General features: G+C 38.3%; 2 protein-coding genes across 51 annotated transcripts in view; one reads left to right on the top strand and one right to left on the bottom strand.

The window, feature by feature from the left end:
• LOC147834572 (uncharacterized) overlaps positions 1-19,660 on the top strand; it is a 274,792-nt gene that overhangs the window by 145,173 nt on the left and 109,959 nt on the right. For 10 of the 27 annotated variants that reach the window (XR_015504602.1, XR_015504603.1, XR_015504601.1 and 7 more), the window contains 3 exons: positions 1,683-1,739; positions 3,197-3,263; positions 5,431-5,660. Coding sequence is in view for 11 of the 27 variants with exons in the window: in XM_087276968.1 (XP_087133094.1) it covers positions 1,683-1,739; positions 5,431-5,610 (237 nt within the window). In the remaining 16 variants the exon portion in view is untranslated. Of the gene's footprint in view, positions 1-1,682; positions 1,740-3,196; positions 3,359-5,430; positions 7,952-19,660 lie in introns of those variants that run through there. The other 17 variants (XR_015504597.1, XR_015504598.1, XR_015504594.1 and 14 more) reach the window with 4 other exon arrangements.
• The window catches only part of ebf3a (EBF transcription factor 3a), a 142,074-nt gene continuing 125,263 nt past the window's right edge, over positions 2,850-19,660 (bottom strand). For 4 of the 24 annotated variants that reach the window (XM_087275278.1, XM_087275279.1, XM_087275282.1 and 1 more), the window contains exons 11-16: positions 15,109-15,197; positions 10,070-10,135; positions 9,318-9,483; positions 8,014-8,214; positions 7,218-7,415; positions 2,850-5,583 (exon numbers count right to left, since the gene is read on the bottom strand). In XM_087275278.1, the coding sequence (XP_087131404.1) occupies positions 5,552-5,583; positions 7,218-7,415; positions 8,014-8,214; positions 9,318-9,483; positions 10,070-10,135; positions 15,109-15,197 (752 nt within the window). In that variant the 3' untranslated portion in view covers positions 2,850-5,551. 24 annotated transcript variants of the gene reach the window in all.

The raw sequence follows: 19,660 nt of genomic DNA, 5'->3' as shown, positions 1-19,660 counted from the left end.
ACACAAGCTTTTTCAACTCTGAGCACAAATTTTCTATAGGATTGACATCAGGGCTTTGTGATGGCCACTCCAATGGTCCTTAAAGCACATTTGAACTAATTTGGCAGAATGTTTAGGGTCGTGGTCTGTTTGAAAAACCCATTTGTGGCCAAGTTTTAATTTCCTGGCTGATGTCTTGAGATGTTCCTTCAGTATTTCCACATAATGTTTTTTCTTCATGATGCCATCTATGCTGTGAAGTGGACCAGTCCCTCCTGCAGCAAAACAACCCCACAACATGATGCTGCCGCCCCCATACTTCACAGTTGTGATGGTGTTCCTGGGCTTGTAAGCTTTCCTCTTTGTCCTCCAAATGTAACACTGGTCATTATGGCCAAACAGTTCAATCTTAGTTCCATCAGACCACAGGACATGTCTCCAAAAATTAGGCTTTTTCCCAGTGTCATTTAGCAAATTGTAATCTGGCTTTGTTGTTTATTCTGGCTTGTTGATTTCCCCATGTTGTCACACAAGGAAGCAGCATGTTTGAGGTTTTCCTTAAATATTGTTCTACAGTTGTGCCTCCAGTTAACTCAAATGTTGTCAATTAGCCAATCAGAAACTTCCAAAACCTTGACACCATCATCTGAGCTTTTTCAGAGGCAGAATAATCTTATTGTATGTAAACTTGACTTTCAAGAAAAGTTATAACAATTTTTCAAAAAAAATTCTCTCTCATTATTCTGCATCTAAGCATAACAGAAACAAATGTGATAATCCTAACTTAACCTAAAAGAGAAAAGTTTAGTCACTTTAACATCTGACTTTTTTTTTTAATTGTCATGTGCCTATTTATACAGTGGATTTAAACTTCTGCTTTCAACTGTATATCATATAGCACAATCAGGGTGTGAATTACGGGGGGGGGGGGGGGGGGGGGGGTGGGTTAGCTTTCTCTGATTTATATATATATATATATATATATATATATATTATAATTTTAAATTCAATTTTATTATTATTAAGCTTTTCAACAGAACAACAGTGGTACTGGTTTCTTGTGACGACAAGTACAGCAATTTTTGTTTGACATTCAAATGCGTACAAATGCTTGAAAGCAAAGAAAAGAAAATTATAAACCAAATTTAGAAAGATACAGTCACTGAGTTACTTCAAGAAAATTATTAGCCTATTAAGCTACTTTTTTTCCCGATAGCCTTCTGAACAAACCATCGGTATACAATAACTTGCCTAATTACACTAACCTGCCTAGTTAACCCAACCTAGTTAAGCCTTTAAATGTCACTTTAAGCTGTATAGAAGTGTCTTTAAAAATATGTAATTAAATATTATTTACTGTCATCATGGCAAATATAAAAAAAAAATCAGTTACTAAAGATGAGTTATTAAAACTATTGTTTAGAAATGTGTTGAAAATCTTCTTTCCGTTAAACAGAAATTGGGGAAAAAATAAACAACAGGTCTAATAATTCACGTTGGCTAATAATTCTGACTTCAACTGTATGTTACAGGTTTTCAGTTTTCCTCAAAATTGCCTAAAAGCCACATATTTAGCATATAAACAGAATAAACAAACTTATAAAGGTTTGGAACCGCTTGAACTTTCCCTTTTAAGTATTCAATTTAGAGTTGCTAATTACTTTAATGTGCATGTAATATTTTTCATGTTATTTCCTCAACAGATGTACTGTATGAAGTATGACCTGTTCTCTGCAGTATGCTATCACACGACAAATAAGGTCAGTAGTTGCTCTGTGAATGTAGAACCATAAAATATAGACCATTTTAAGGGGATAAACAATAAGTCCTAACATATTTCCTGTTTTACTTTTTGAATTTCCATAGATACTGAGAATCCAAAAAGGTCTGCATGTTGATAAACAATGTTATGACAGGTGTTCTAATGTTAGGTTATGATTGAATCGCCTCTTGTTATAGTTAGGAAATAGTTTGACAACAAGCAGGAAATGTTCATGGGCCAATGATATCACCACATTGAAATGGTATCCATCATAACAAACATTTTAGTATCCCAAAATGACCAGTCAGCATCCAGTGGAAACTTTGTGCTGTATAATTAATGTCTACTGTATATGTCAGTTTAAAAACGATTTATTATTATTATTATTATTATTATTATTATTATTATTATTATTATTATTATTACATTTATTTGTACATTTATTATTATTATTAGGATTATTATTATATTTTTTATAACAATAATAATTATAATAATAATAATAATTATTATTATTATTATTATTATTAATATTTATTACATCTATTATATTTATAATAATAATAATAATAATAATAATAGTTATTATTATTATTATTATTGTTGTTGTTGTTGTTGTTGTTGTTGTTGTTATTATTATTATATTTAATATTACATTTTTATTATTATTATTATTATTACATTTATTATATATTATTATTAGTATTATTATTAGTAGTAGTAGAAGTAGTATTGTTGTTGTTATTATTATTACATTTATTATATTTATTATTATTATTATTATTATTATTATTACATTTATTATATTTACTACTATTATTATTATTCTTATTTTATTTTTATTATTATTACATTCATTACAATTATTATTATTATTGTTGTTGTTGTTGTTGTTGTTGTTGTTGTTATTATTACATTTATTATTATTATTATTATTATTATTATATTTATTCTTATATTTTTACTGTTTTTATTATTATTATTATTATTATTATTGACGCTGTTTGAAATAGTAACATTTGTACTTTTCTTCTGTCCTTTAATGTTAAACTCAGAATTTTTGGGGGGAGTAAGAAAAGACCAAAATAAGATGGCAGGGAGAAATTGGTCACAGACAATACTTTAATTAAATATTATGTAAAATGAACAACTTTGTACAATAAAATGTAGAAATGTGGCCATAAAACAACTCAAATGAAACATACATGAGCCAGAAAAAAAGGCATTTGTTCTTTACAGAGCTTGTGTTTGGTGAAGTCTTCGTCGTGTGGTACTTAATTAGACTAAAAGACAAAAGCAGATCGCAGAAATGATGAAATCCGCAAGCGCGCTTCACATAACCTTGACTTTTTCTTACTTTCAGGGTGACCTCATGGGCTCCTCCACTTGGCCGAGCTTTGTTGAGCCATCACAAAGCAAATACATTGTACATTCATCATTTCTTTCTTTCTACAGCTGCCTTTGCTTCCTGCAGCTAAAGGAAACTTGTGTGCCGACTGCCAAGAGGAAACATCCGCTTTTGGTATGAAACAGAAAGAACATTACAACATTTACAAAGCCTGAAGTGCAAAAGAAAAACGAAAGCCTCCGATTAAAAAAAAAATAAAAAATAGATATATTAAATCATAAAATAAAAAAATTGCGGATTTTGGCACGACTCAAAAAATCAAAAGATTATCGAGAAAGAAGAAGTAGGTGATAATGATTTTGGCTATGCTACCGTGTCATGAATTACTTACAAAATGAGATTTACAATATAGAACATCTTCATCTTTGTTGTCCATATATGATACAAAAACTAAACTTTCATTTGTTTTCATTCCCTTTGAACGCTGTTAGACTCGAGGGAATAGGGTGAAATTAATGTTAAAGACAAACTGACAAAATAGTCCGAAAAAGATGAGGGGTCACAATAATTATTTTTTATTTTAGTAAAAAAATGTTTGTGCTTTTTACACCATTGATCTGAATGGAATAATGAGATTCACTGTGGTGCACGTTCGTCATTAAAACAGCAGAAAGGTTTCTCTCATGAGATTCACCGGGAAGCCTTTTGTTTCTGACATATTTTAATAAACATTAGTAACTGATGTATATTTCCATTGCAGATATTTTTTTCCTTTTCTTTTTTCATTCTTGATCCCTGTAAACATGGTTGAGTTATGTGGCAAAGTCATGGTGGCAGGTAAAAATGACTTCTTTTTTTTTTTTTTTTCTTTACATTCTACAAAAACAAAATTTACAACCACAATTGGATTTCCCCCCCGGGGCGGCTTGACATGCACTTTATCTACTAATATTATTACAGCCAGGTGACACAAACAATTTATTTGACTATACAACAAACAGTTTTCTTTCAAAAAAAGTACTTTTTTCAGATAACTTAAAAATGAATATAAAAATAAAGAATGGATTTGACTGCTCCTCAAACAAACAAAATCAAATGGAAAGTCTGATGACATTTTAAAAAAATCTGAATTACAAATGAAATGCGCAGACGATACAATCTATCGGTACAAAACATCGAATGTAGGCGATAATTCTTGGCTAAACCTTCATCGTAATTTTGGCCATCCAAAACAATTACATGTGAGATCAACGAAAGCGCAAACGAACCGATGGAAAGCAATATACAAAATTCCAAAGACAATTTCAAAGATAAATACAATATTTATAATTGATATGTTACAAAAAATTCCCTTAGTGACCGCAAGTGTTTGTGTGAAAGTGTTGCAATGTATAAGACAATTTTACTCCTAACTGTAGGAATAAAACTCTGTACTAAATATTTAAGTGAATCTGGAAAATTCAAGACAAGTGTATAAATATTTAGCTACAACTTTGGCAAAATCACAAAAGTCTACAATTGTATAACCACATACAAAACACATTAGGGAGTAAGGAGCTAGAGGTATAAGGACAACTTTCTGGTACAAGAAACAGACTTCACAGTAGCCTAAGAATGCAATAGTATACAGTGCTAGCAAAAAGTTGAAAAACATTGCAGATCACACTCGCTTTACAGGAAGCTTTAGCAGTGGAAATGTCTTCTTTTTTTGTTCGTTTTTTCCTCTTTTTTTAACCAACAGACAGTAGCGCTTCGTCTCTGTTAGTGTGCTTGTTGAAGGCAAGAGAAGAATTTTCGCAATATCAAAGTTACATTTCTACCTACAATAAGTTACAAAGTTCATTTCTGCCAAATGAACTGAACGTTCCGTTCGTTCTTCCTTGCCTTTCTTTTTGATTTATAAATCATATATCTTATATTATTTCCAGTTTATTGGCTCTGTATATATTGGCCCCCTTTTATTACCACAATCAAAAAAACAAAACAAAAATAAAAAAAAATAACAAAAAAGGAAAATGAATTCACATTATGAAGATGTGCGGCGGCAGCACATCGGTGAAAGAGAAACATTCTTACACATTTTTTTTTTCTGTTATCAGTGTTTTCATCAAATGGCATATCCACAATGTTTCTTCCCACACATAGCAAGAACATAGCCAAGATTAAACCAGAAATGTTTATACAAAATAGGTACATTTTGTTCTTTTTTTTTGTTGTTTCTTTTTCCAGATCGTGAAAATATGACAAGAGATTCAGTCAATAAAATGAAAGTGTTCATGACCAAGTCGCTTGCGTTTCGATTTCCAATAAACTTTGAAAACAAAGTGTCTTTTTCCAACAGAAGTGGCTGCTGATTAACTTCATGACGAATGACGGCTCCGAGGAAGATCCTCCATACAACAACATACTACTCTTCGTCCTCAGCGAAGAGACTGCTGCTTTACAATGGAAGGGAGTGCAATTTACATGGGGGGGACCACCAGTCCGGACATGGCTGAAAGAGAAAGAGAAACAATTTTAGCACGGGAGGTCCCGAGACGCCTGCACAGAGAACAAAAAAGAAACACTGAAGTAAGTGTGTCACTCGCATTTCACAAAATACTCGACTCGAAAGGCGCTGGGGATGTTTGCAAAATGGAGGCTGTTGCCGAGGGGGGGAGGGTTCGGGAGTGATTGAGTGAAATGTGCTTCACCAACAAGACGTGCTGGAAAGACTTCACTTTTTGAAAGAGGAGCTTTCTGACATTTTGAGGAGAAAGCATCCTGGCTCCCACATGTGTGATATTTCTCTTAGCGTTTTGTTAATGGCAAACAGTGGGCCAGACTCCCAGGAGAGGGTCCCTGCTGACAGCCGAGAAACAACACGGTCACTTCTGCTAACGTCTTGTAGACCCGCGGTCTCCCCTCCTCAGTCAGCAACCAGACACCCCTCGGCTTTGCCCAAATTGAAATCTTCGCCTCGCTCCCTCCTGCCATTACCGGAGCCGGGTAGACGCTGGAAAACCATTTGCATTCTTCTGTCAGCCCCTATTTGGTTCCCTTAGCGTGACATCTAAAGAAGGCCGGACTAGGTCGTCGTAGGCCCGCCCAATCGCAAAGATTGATGCACTCGCTCGTTTCCGCAATTAGGTGTCTAGTGAGGTGCCAGGGGAGGGGAAAACGGGAAGAAAGCTCTTTTGCCGCTTTCAACTTATTTGTAGAGTCATGCTTGGAGTGCTTTTAAGTTTGCCAAGGCATCTGATGTTGTGGCATTCCTCATTAATTTCTGCAAACCACATATTAATAAGTAGACGCATGTAGCGGCATGAACTTTAATTTCTCAGTTCATTAGGTCTAACATTATTAATCTCGCTTGCGCACGCTATGGCTAAAACATGTTTTCAAAGCAAACAACTGGGCCTTGACGGAGAGCAAATACGAGCGCACTAAACAGCCAGAGTAAGTCTTTAATTTGCCGAACGACGCCGCCCTGCCGAGAATACGGTGAGCTCTTTCGCTCTCGCTCTTTCTTTTTATAATCACATTCAACCTGGGTTATAATCACTTCTTCTGCTGTTGAGATCCTCTCTGGCGCTGTTATTCGACGTGGGGTGAGCGAGCATAGCAAGGCGTTAACATTTCTGCCCTTTCAGATCCCAACTATTGTAGGAAGCATCAATTTTTAACTCGCTACAGTATTCTGAGGACCTTGCACAGGTAAGGAGAAAGCAGGGAGATCATTACATACATTCAACTCAGCTCGAACGAGACTCTGAATAATGAAGGAGTGTCAATTTGATTTGCGCAAGATATTTCCGAATTATTGCAATCCCAGCCACTCGAGTATGCAATCTCATGAGACACTTAACTTTGCTTAATCATTAATGAAAGATAAATAAATCAATAAACACACCCACACATGCACATGCATTCCACATGCCCACATGCATAATGCGTTCTTGCACTTATCCGACCACTCATCCATCCGCCCATCCACGCACGAATGCATAATTGATGCGGGCGGGAGGCCATGTTCGTTAAACCACGGGGATGGCGGATGGGTGGCGCTCTGGGTACCAGAGTGCAATAATGCGACCCAACAGGTGAGGCAACTGCGGGGCGTTCTAAAAGCAGGGAGTCGGCTCTCACCTTGAAGTCCATTGCCATTTGCACTGGTGCAAGAAGGAGGTGGAGATGCTTGGGGCCTGACAACTGGAGCAAAGGCGCTTTTTTGTTTCACTGCAGAGATGACATTGGCAGGTGAGAATGAGAAAATGCCGTGTGTACTGCTACAGTTTGAAGAGAGGCTGACCGAAGAGGCTGCCATGGTAGGGCTCGACGGAACTACTGCAACAAAGCAGACATAGTCACCACTCAGAGAGAGTTCACTTCTTACAGACGAAGAGTCAGAGAGCCGGGCCTCGCCTCTTTTTCAAATCATATTCATGGAATGGAAACAAATCAGGGAGGAATGGTTATGAGGGAAAAAATTTGGGTCATTTTTGGGGGGGGGACTAAAAACAAACGAGCAAATCAATCAGGTAAATGGAGTTGAAATGGGATGAGAGATGTCCTGCCTTGGCCACTTTCTGGATAATAGGCGTTCTTATCGACTCTGATTGGGTCACTTTGCCGAAAACATTTGAGATTTTTAATTGTTTGGGTTTTTTTTTTTGATTTTGAGTGCTGTTTTGGTGGCCTGCTTTATAATTGCAGTTTTTTTTTTTGTTGTTGGTTTCAATCAGCTGCTTTGATTGGTCGGATTTGCTAAATGTCTCGGTTGTTCAGCCTCCAGAGTCACCCCTCCTTTTATCCAGTAGCACACATTCCCAAAAGATAACAAAACAAACCAACAAACAAACAACCAACAGAACAACAACAAAGGAGTGTCGAAAAGAAAGGGAAGCACAGGTGGGGACAGAGAGAGCGGGGAGCTCGTCATTACCTTGATACTTACTGCCGTAGGGAGAGTTCGCAGAGGAGCCATTTAAGAAGCCCGGTGAACTAGGTACACCCAAGTTGGGCATCCCTGTGTTGCCGTAGCCGTTCATGCTGTTGCTGACAGTGTTGTAGTTGGACTGCTGCGGGGTGCTGCTAGGCACGTAACCGCGAGGTGACACACTGCTCGTGTTGCGACTGTAGCCCACTGTGGATAGAAAGACTTTGGTTAAAAGCTGCCACAATTTGCATTATGTACAATAAGATGAAACAATTTATAAGCATGTGTGTTTATTTAAAAGTGAAATATAGTCGTTCGTGTTCCTTCGGCTTAGTCTCTGATTTATCAGAGGACTGAACTAACTACTCTGGTATAGGTTTTCCATAGTGGATGCACAACCTAGCACGTATTGGGAAACACCAATACACTTTGTACTTTAAGGGAGCGAATGTCCTTCCAGCTGCAACTTAGAACTGGGAAACACACTCATTCACACACATATACTACGGCCAGGTTTACTCAATTCACCTATAGCGCATGTGTTTGGACTGTGGGGGAAACCGAAGCACCCTGTTGAACAACATGCAAACTTCACACAGAAATGCCAACTGATCTGGCTTGGACTCGAACCAGCGGCCTTCTTACTGTGAGGCAACAGTGCTAAACCAGGTGCCACCCTGCTAATTGAAATATATGGATTTAAAACCCTTAACAATTTGTACTACCATTCCTTCGCCTTGACTGCTGTTTTCTAAATGATTTGTACAGTAATCTGTAGTACAACTCAACCTGTTAAAGTGGCCGTTCCACACAGCAGTGCGATAAATTCACCACCATGTATGTAAGGAGGATATTCAGCGTCCTAGTGTGTATTCCGGTGTGATTTTTCCCTGTCCTGACCTGAGTGGAGGCAACAATGGAACAGGTGTAAACCTATTATCAGTACACTGGCTAAATGCAGTGTGTGAGATAGCGCTGCGTGTTCTGGCAGGCTGGCAGCGGAGAGATGGCGACAGGGTCAGGCACCTCCTGGGATCTATGCTATACACAGCCAGGAGAGATAAAGCTGCAGCCGGCCTGTGCCATGATTCATGCTGCTAGCAGATTGCTAATGTTCGCTAATCGTCGCAAGCACTTTCTACCGACGTATATAACTCATTTTGTTATTCGAGGATGAATAACTAAAGTGCTTAGCAGGTTCTTTAGCAAGGCCATGCTGCTTAGGCAAGTCTGTTTGGATCATTTTGAAGGGAGTTTGGACACTGATAGATCAGTTTTTAACATGCTAAATTCCATTTGTCGCTGCATACCTTGTGAGGTCTCTGAAACATTGACAGCAAGCTGACTGCTGAATGAGTTGACTCCCATCATTCCACCGTGAGAGGCTGTGTTGGCAAGGGACGGGATCTGGTTGTGGTTACGTGGGACACTGTATAAAGCCTCTGCGATATCTGCGGCCCTCTTCAGGATGATCTCCTACCACACGGGAGACAAACAGGAGAGTTATTGGTCCATTCTCAAAGCTATTCCTTGAACATTTAGTGAAAATGGAACATTTATGAAACATATACATATATATAGACACATAAATATGTATTTTTCTGTAGGTAAAAGTACATGGCAGCACGTTTGCATCTGTTTCGCAATAGTTGTATTGCAATGTCCTCACCTCTGTGCTACTCGGCTAGGGGAAAATAATGTAATGGATCATTTCTTCTGAATATGTATTAGACCTCTCAAGCATAGCTGGACCGCTCTGTGGAGTATATTCTAGAAGTGCACCTTTTAGGGCCAAGTTCAAGGTTATACTCCCATTTAAATAAGCCTGTATATGGCTGCGTGCATGCGTTTTGAGTGATTAACTCGTCACTTCGCACCAAGAGTCGCAGCCGTGAATGAAAGTGTGAAGAAGAAAAAGCTTTCACCCAGCTACAGTACAAAGGCCCCCAGCAAGCTTTGAAACATACAGGATTGTTGCAAAAGGAGACGAATGCTGATTTAATTACTGCCACCATGCAAAGGAAGGGAAAAGCAAAGGTGCTTCATTAGCATGAGTTTGTACCTGGTTGTTGTGTGGCATCCCGTACAGCGCTTCCACAAGGTCAGCGGCTCTCTTTAGCAACACCTCCTGCAATATGCAACATAATCAGTCATAAAGACATATAAACACCATCAGCCAGTGCATTGCACATGAACAATAAGCGTGCATGTGGGTCTAGGTAAATCATAAGCCTTTTATCTCCGGTTGGGGAAAGAATACACAAGCGGACGAGTGGAAACAAACCACTTTTTTAATTATATTTTATCGAATGCGTTCTTTTATTTCTTAGTCACATTTCATTTGACTTAGTTAGACTAGTGAAGTGATGTGTAACTTAAGCTAAATGAGTCAACATAAGGCCCTGCGTGTATTAAACAAACAAACACTAGCACGCGGCACTGAGTCAAACACAGACGCCACGTTCGGCTGCTAATTCCACGCACTTTAGCTCAGAAGAACAATGAGTCATTTTCCATATCTTAATTAAACTGGCAGAGTCCTCAAAGACAACATCTCACCCCTAATTCGTGCCCCAAATTTGCAGAAGAGTTCAATGCCCATTCCTCTTTCTTCAGGACAATAAAGTGAATTAGCTCGGGTTAATCTAGTTCTTTCATAATGACATTAGGAAATTTTTCAATTAACCCTCTTTCTCTGGCTGTTGTAAAGGACTTCATAAACGACTTCCTCTCCAGAGCAGGCTGAGAGGCTGTGCCCTGGGACACGGATGCAGGGAACTCTTGCTTATCCCTGGCTGCAAGCTTTCCAACACTTATAACACAACACGGATTAACCTGCCGCTTATTTTCCCTTCAAAAATCACACCTAAGCTGCCAATAAGGGGCATACGGCCGTGTCTCCAAAGCACTTGCTGCGAGCAGCTCGCTTGTTTTTTCTCACCAAAGACGTACTCAAGTTGTGTTTTGAGTAATAACATATTTTTTTTTTGTAAGATTTGCTGACTTATCAGATTGCAGGTCCACATTCACTACGTTGTCCTTGCATAGAGTACCTTCATCATGGCTCGATGGCGATTTCATTCCCATGCACAAGCGCCATGTTGGATCTGCGTTTATCAAGATTAATCGCAGGCCGGTGCGTTTTATAAAGACGCATTGCAAACCTGAGTCTAAACAGATGACTGGTTCTTCAAATGGGCGTTTAGGTCTGAAATTGGGGGGCTCTGTTTCATGTCGCATGCATCTAGTTTGCATACAAATAAAGAATTACACTTGTCGTTCGGCAGGTAGTGTCAATGAAAGGCCCAGCTGTCCTACTCTGACTCTCAGCTCTCTCTCTCTAACCAAGATTAAGTGTTTTTCTGAGCCGCTAATAATTACTCATCATCTCAGTCATCATACCACAAGACGTCTTACATGCCTCCCAATTTCACCCAACGATTATCGCAATTAACGTCGCAGAACTTCACCCCCCCCTGGCCTACACCTACTTGAACTTCTCGTCCATATTCTGACAAGTTTAAGCAAAGGATCTCAAATCGAATCTGTCAATTGCTGCACGGTGCATTTGCTAATGAACCGGATTTAAAGGCGCACGTTGAAGTGCGTGTCAAATGTGTCAGCCAATCAGCACAGAGGATGTGAATGAGTTTGTTTTGTTCCAGCATGCCCCTCTCATCCACGCGGCCTCATGCTGAGAATATGATTAGCGGTGAGCGGTGTTCGAAAAGCATTTCCATGTAAATTTCAGAGCGGCGGCGTTAAGTGTAATTGACTCCCCTACTTCTTTTCTTCTTTTTTTTTCGCATCGACACAAGACTCCAGGTTAGACCGGGAACTATTTAAACCCGAAACGATCCCACGGCTTGTTTCGTGACAAATGCGAGAGCTTATTATTACAAGAGCCCATTGTTCCGCCAGTGGACGAGAATCGTTTAAACGAGGAAACTTGTTATTATCACTCTTGAATATTGTGAGTGGTATATATCACCACTGTTAAAGAAGCCAAGTGAGGTGAGGGGCTGGAGGTGCTAATGTCATTATAAAAGTGTAAAGCAATTATTCTGTTAGTTCTTGCCTGAGGTGATGAATACATTCAGGAGTGGGGGCCAATACGTGTAGCTACCTCGCAAAAGCCGAGAGAGAGAAGATGAATTTTAATGCATGGGTAATTGCTCAACTTGAATGCATTTCTAATAATTTTTCTTGTATATTAGATTGAACGGGAAGCGGAATAGATTGGTGTTTGCGAGCTGAAACAGGACGCCGAGGCTAATGGAACTGATGAATGCGACAATACTACTGACAGGTTACTACTATATGATTCGTAATAAAGATTATTTGATGGCACCTAAGTGAATGTATAGGGCCTGATCGGATTTTCATTTTAGTGTTTGTCTTGGCTTTATATCGAGACAAATGGATGACACTGATTTCAAACAAGGACTTAAAAGAAAGAGGATTGGAAGGTCCCTTTAGCAATCTCCTGCCTCATCACATGAGTGACTTCACATATTGCTTTTTACTCTCTCTTGCCGTCTTCGTATATAAACGCGCGCACTACTTGCCCCTCCTCTTAGATCAAGCAGCAAATTTTGATTTGATCTAAAATTAGGGAGGTAAACTGCAATTTTGGGCAGCTTGTAGTCTGAATATGTTATGGATTTCGACGAATAGGTTCTTTGAAGATAGTCTTGCTGTCCTGCTATTAGAAAATAAGGATAGGGTTAACAAAAAATAAATTGTAAACCCTAAAATCTATATCAGGGGCGCATTATCAACTATAAAGCAGAGGGTGAGCATGAGTGTGACTGCTTTACCCTATTGCTAACGCACTGTGTGTACATCCCTCCCCCTCGAAAGCTCTTATTACGACAGTCTGTCTCCTGCCCGTAACATCTAATGCAGCCGCTCCTCCCAGACGCTCTGCCTCTTATTGAGAATATGTGTAAGGGTCAATTGCTGCTTTGCGTGGAGCTGGCTGTGACCCTCGAATGCGATAGAGGTGCAGACGGCTGCGGTAACTATGATGAATCACTTGGCACTTTCATTTACATGCTGCTGAACTCACATTTGGGTCCATTAGAAGCCAAAATCAAATATTTATGTTGTTTATTGGAACTGCTCTGGTGTGATGGCCCTGTGTTGAGGGTTTACCTGAATTTGAAATGAGTGAAATCGTATGCACTTGAGAGGGAAAAAAAGCTGTTTTCATTACGGTTGTGTTATTTATGCTGCTGTTTTTCCTTTTAATATAATACTAAACCTTGTTTGATGTCGGTCATATAACTATAAATGATTATTAAAAGGTTATAAAATATATATTTATTTATTTATTGTCAGATTTATGCAAAATATTAAAAAATACAATTTTCTTTTAGTTTCATAAGTGCTTGTTTATATATATATATATATATATATATATATATATATATATATATATATATATATATATATACATATATATATATATACATATATATATATATACATATATATATATATATATATATATATATATATATATATATATATATATATATATATATATATATATATATATATATATATAGAGTTGAAATCAGAATTATTTTTCTCCCTTTGAATTTTTTTTCTTTTTTTAAATATTTCCCAAATTATGTTTAACAGAGCAAGGAAATTTTCACAGTATCTCTGATAATATTTTTTCTTCTAGATAAAGTCTTATTTGTTTAATTTGGGCTAGAATAAAATTAGTTTAAAAAATTTTTAAACACCATTTTAAGGACAAAATTATTAGCCCTTTTAAGCTATATTTTTTTTCGCTAGTCTACAGAACAAACCATCGTTATACAATAACTTGCCTAACTACCCTAACCTGCCTAGTTAACCTAGTTATGCCTTTAAATGTCACTTTATAGCTGTATAGAAGTGTCTTGAAAAATATCTAGTCATGTATTTTTTACTGTCATCATGGCAAAGATAAAATAAATCAGTTATTAGAAATGAGTTATTAAAACTAATTCTCTACGTAAAAAAAAAAAAAAAATTCTCTAAGTTAAAAAGAAATTGGGGAAAAAAATATACAGGGGGCAAATAATTCTGAGTTCAACTGTATATAATGGATAGTTTAAAGCATTTACTGGAATGAGATTTCCTGTCCAGATATTGGCCTCCACAGAGACAGAGAGCCAAGTGTAATTGAAACACATCATGTGGCGCAGGGCAGAGTCTCACAAATTCTTAGTTTGGTGCGTGTCCGCGGGACGCTAGCGCCGTTTCAGAGCTGTTCAGCGCAAGTTAATGATACCGGCTGCTCCCATGCTGGGCTTTAATAGATATTTGTATGATATCTGTTATTAGGCCTCCGTGGTGGTCAACCCGCGCCGAGCACCCACGAACAGGGTACAAAATAATCTCTTAACATATTATTAAGAAAAGCCCTCGGCGTCACACTGCTCTCAGATGGGAAATTAGCACGTTTTCTATTAGCCAGGCACAAGTCATAGATCCTATCAAAGCCAAATGAGCAGAAAAAAGGGACAAATCAAAGAATGGGAAATAGAAAAGGTCCGACTGGAATGCTTTGTCTTTCATGTCACACATCAAAACAACAGAACTGTGATACGTGTCGACCACATGGGAACCGCAGGCAAACTGCATGATTTGTGGAATTTAGGCTGGGGAAAAATAAATAAATGGAGCTAAAAAGCCCAGAAAGAGGGCTTGCCCATATTAACGTGTGCAAAACTCATTTATTAACCTGCTAAGACAAGGACTTTTAACGGGAAGCTCTGTAAACAAAAGATTAAACTGGATCTAGCTTTGGAAAATGAAAGGAAAACAAGACCAAAATAATCACACATCTGAAAAAGGGCCTCCGCTTAGATTACAATCGCCACTGCCTACTGGGGTGGAAAAACACTTAATTGAACCATTTCGATGGGCTGAAAGTTTGCGCGATTCCGGCGGAATCCAAACACGCCGGATTGCATAGTGATGACTTGCCAAAAGCGATTGTATGCGTTTGCTCATCTAAGCCAGTGAATTGTTTCCCCATTTTGACATTTCTATGATAAATAGCTGCTTCACACAAGCACGCACACACACAGGATCACTGACCTTGGGCAACCTCTCCGGATCACCTGGATGTCTGGGAATGACCTTCTGCAGTCTCTGGAAGCCGTAGTCAATAGTTGGTTCGTTCAGTGCTAAACCGCAAAACAAGAAAGCCATCGGTTAGCATCCTGCCCAGGCAAAACAAATGAAGAGATTTGTGTTTTCATATGCGCCATCATAAATGTTATTACATTCGCTCCTGCACCCGTCATGCATTTTATTCCAGATAGGTCTGAGCATTTGAATAAAAGGTAATAACGTGGTGTGAAATACTCCATGTAGAGTCGCATCTATCACCTCTCCTATTTGGAAAAAAAACTAGGCTATAATTGATCAGATAAATTTAAAGAAGTTAGCGGATGCATTATGAATGAAACACAACACACACGCTCGATTGCGACTGTCAACCCTGTGAAGTCTGCATCAGTCCCACTTCCTGAAGCACCCGCTGGATTTATGGGCAACGGGCAATGATGACATATGTCTGGCTATTGCAACCCTTCAGATTTATCCCTCTTTCTCGCACTCTCTCCGCCATCGTGCGCTAAAGCAAAGCAGGCAGGAGGAACACTTCATCTTATGGAGCTTTAATAATCTGTGAATGGTTGACTACAAACTGATGTAGGGCGCTATCATTTCACAGCTGTGCCGGGGCTGGCCTCATGAAATTGCTGGCCACAAATAGTAATTAATCTTTTCTTTCACACACACACGCCGCACACACACACACATGTTCCCTCCTTCTCAAATTGGAATTTTGAGTATGAAGTGCTCCGGTTATAAATCAGACAGAGCTGCTCCCTATACAAGTGCATGAATCATAATCTCAACTTCCTGCTACTGCATGCATTGTGTTTAACAAGCTTTAGAAGAGCGCATGGAGGTCTATTATGGACGCGCTGGACTTTAAGCATGTGGAACAAATATGGACACCAGGACATGATGTTACGCGCTAGGGTGTAAGTGTAACGTTTTTTTTAAATTGTCTTAAATTTTATATACGAAGACAGTGTGTGTCATTTGGATTTGTGCTCATGCAAATGTCTTCTATGCATGTTTAATTACACCCCCCTCCCATTAATTCTAATGTCACTATATACGATTTAACAATAGTTCCAATTTAATGTGGCTAATTAGTACTCCAAAGCCTGATTCACAACGTTAACACTTCCCAATCACTTTAAATGGGGGACATCAACGTTGCCTGAAACTGAATTGTGGTTTCGTTTGCGGCGCTTCAGCTGCGTTCCTCGCAGTAGATGTTGGGAATTTTTCAACTTTAAGCGCCAATGTAAGTGTCAGCCGATCCGATCACGTTATGCAAATACCACAGCTCAGACAGTAACCAGTTGCTGTTTAATTTCATTGGCTGACGCTGCTATGATGATCGCAAATTTCAGACACGCTCTCCGTCAAGCATTGTCTCTGAAACCCCGTGTGAATAAGGCGTAATGATCTAGTCCCTAAATATGGTTTCTGTTTTATTTTTTAAATCTCTATGTGTTTATTATGAAGACATGGTGGCGCAGTGGGTAACGCTGTTGCTTCACAGCAGAAGCTCACATGGGTCAGTTGGCATTTCTGTGTGGAGTTTGAAAGTTCTCCTTGTATTGGCGTGGGTTCGCTCCAGTTTCCCCGACAGTCCAAACACATGCGCTATAGGTGTATTGGGCAAGCTAAATTGGCCGTAGTGTATGTGTGTATGTCCTGGTCCCCTAGATTGGGGGTTGAGCGTTGGGCTAACAACTCACCTCATAAAAACTAGATGTTACGAAACACCAATGTGGTACGGCTAAAATATCAACATATAAGTGAGTAAGTAAGGAAGGAAGAAAGAAAGGAAGGAAAGCAAGTGTTCATTATATATATATGACTTTAGAGGCTGGGATCCATTGACCACCATTGTATTTTTTCCTACTATGGAAGTAATTAATCCTAGCAGTTTGCATTCTTTAAAATATCGTCTTTTGTGTTAACCAGAAAAACAAAACACATAAAGGCTTGATAATAATGAACTTTTTGGGTAAACGATTTCTTTAAGGTATCTTTATGCATTACTTAAATGTGATCATCCATTAAAAGTGATTTACTTCACTATCATCAAAAACAGTATATGACCAATAACTAGAGCCAGGCAGAATCTGTAGACATGTATTTATTTATTTATTTATTTATTATTAGTTTTTTTTTTTATTTATTGTTATTATCTTTATTTAATTTTTTGTAGAGAATTTTGAAAAAATCTGCGGATTTATGTGGAATTATTTTGGGAGAATCGTAACTAAACACTTAATATATAAAATCTAAATATTATAGCTTTTTAACTTTAATGTTTACAATGCAAATGTATCTAGATTCATTTCTTTGTTAAAGCAAGTCTCTCACTTAATGCATCTACTAAAAGACAGAAAACATTTCTTTACAAACTGTACTGTAAATAAATGAAAGGAACACTTTCATATTGGTCAATAACATAACTGAAAATAGAACTGAATAAATATAAATATACACACATTTACACAAGTCAAATAATAGACTCGATGGGCTAAAAATCTGATTTAAAGTCTGAAGCGCAGATTCCGTGTGCCCTACCAACAACATGATAATGCTTTCAAGTAAGCTTCCTGAACAAAACGATCATTGCTCACCACTTAAATAATCCTGACATCAAACTTACACACACAGACAAAATAAAATCGTATTTAAAATGCGCTGAAATAACAGAATTATTGAGATTTTGTTGGGACAACTCAAGTTTTCATGTTTAATCAACTTAAATATGTTAAATCTGTTAAGTTAACTTGATTTGTCCTGGCACATTATGAATTATGAATGAATTGTGTGGAACCCAGCATTTTTCACAGTGTATAGGATCAGCTGAGCCTACATAGAAATAAATTTTAAGAGATCTACCGACTTTAAGAAGGAAGCCGTGACAGATAGAAGGAGCTGAAGATGCAAGCGGAACATCAGCAGAAAAGACTTATCAGACATGAATGTAGATGTCGCTGTCAGTGACGAGTCCGCATGAATCAATGCGCTTTTTCTTGTGAGAGATCAAATCTGTCTGTTCCCCTTACTCAGCACGCTGTTTGCTGCTGAACTCTGCTCTGAATGGAAACGGGAAGAAATGAGCTAAAGCGGAGAATGAGAGATGACAGCCAGAGAGGAGAAGATGAGCATATTAGACAGGAACTTCCTGGAAATAATTGGGTGACTTTATGATGAAGTGCTACAATTACATCTAAGTGTAGTAGGGGGCGGCAATCCAATCAATCCGATCTGATCAATATCAAACGCTGCTTGTGTTTTGGCGCGCGTGTCATGGTGTGACAGCAGTGATGCTATTTGACATGCCATCTTGCATGGCTGAAGACAAAGTAGCGTGCAGGAATCTGAAGTAAGATGTCGGCTTGTTAATAAAGCATTGATCGGGCGTATTGATTTTACATGACATGGCTTTCACAAGGATGTAGCTCTCTCTCGCACACCTTCACCTCCCCCTTCCTACTCTCCACCTTCCTGAGATGGCAGGGCGGATGTAAATGTTTGTATTACAGCACTTCATTATGCCTGGATTTGCCCATAAGAGGGTATCCATCATTTTAGCCTGTCTCTATTTTTTATGTCTGGAGTCTGGAACTACACAAATGGATCATGGACTTTGACACTGGCCCTTCAGGATGTGTATTTGCCCTGGGACGTATAATAAAAGCACCCGTGACATTAAATATGGGCCGAAAGCAGCAGATTTACTGCCGTTCTGATGGCACTTTCACACAGCACAGCCCCAAGCAGCAACATGTTGTTCTGTGCTCTGACATTGAGGCTTTGCTGATGAAGGAATGTGTGCGGTTTGATAAATGTATCGGAACAGTGGGCGCTAAACGCTCTTCAGTTATTGATCTGATGCTAATGCAGTAAAAGAGGTCAGTGAGACCTTCATTAGCGCAAGACAGTCCCTCACCTCGGAGATCCTCCACCTCAAACACACCAGGAATTAATAACTACAGCTGAGCGAAAAATCACAGGGAAAACTAATATCAGTCATAATTTCTGCCAAAAATATTAATACAATACAATTCTTGATTTGAGCAATATATCAATGCATAGATGTTTTGATATTTGCACAAATGTGTGTACATTTTAATATTAAATGTATTGCAATATGGTGACATTAAATGCTTAAACAATGCAAGTAATTTTTTGGATGGCAGGTGGCAGTTTGTTTACTTACTGACCCGAATAATAAAATATCCACAACGATGATAGTTTGAATTCTATGGTTCTTGTGAAGGCTGATTTATTCTGCATCAAGTGTTTGGCGTGACCTGCAGTAGCTGGCAGTAGGCTTTTATGTATCTCTGTGGCGTGTTTCTTCGTGGGTGTTTTGTTTTTTCTGAACGCTACTATTGTGTCCCATATTGTATACTTATTCTCTATTCTACACCATTTTGTAGTATAAATAGTGTAGATATAAAAGAATAAGTGCACTTTAAATATCCGAACGATGCACTTATTTAACTGTTAAAATGAAGTATGAAATGTTGGACAC

The sequence above is a fragment of the Danio rerio genome, chromosome 12, assembly GCF_052040795.2.
Source record: "Danio rerio strain M-AB ecotype USA chromosome 12, GRCz13ab, whole genome shotgun sequence".
Classification (NCBI taxonomy): domain Eukaryota; kingdom Metazoa; phylum Chordata; class Actinopteri; order Cypriniformes; family Danionidae; genus Danio; species Danio rerio.
Note: the sequence above shows the minus strand (reverse complement) of the source record. Positions and strands in the feature narration are given on the sequence as shown.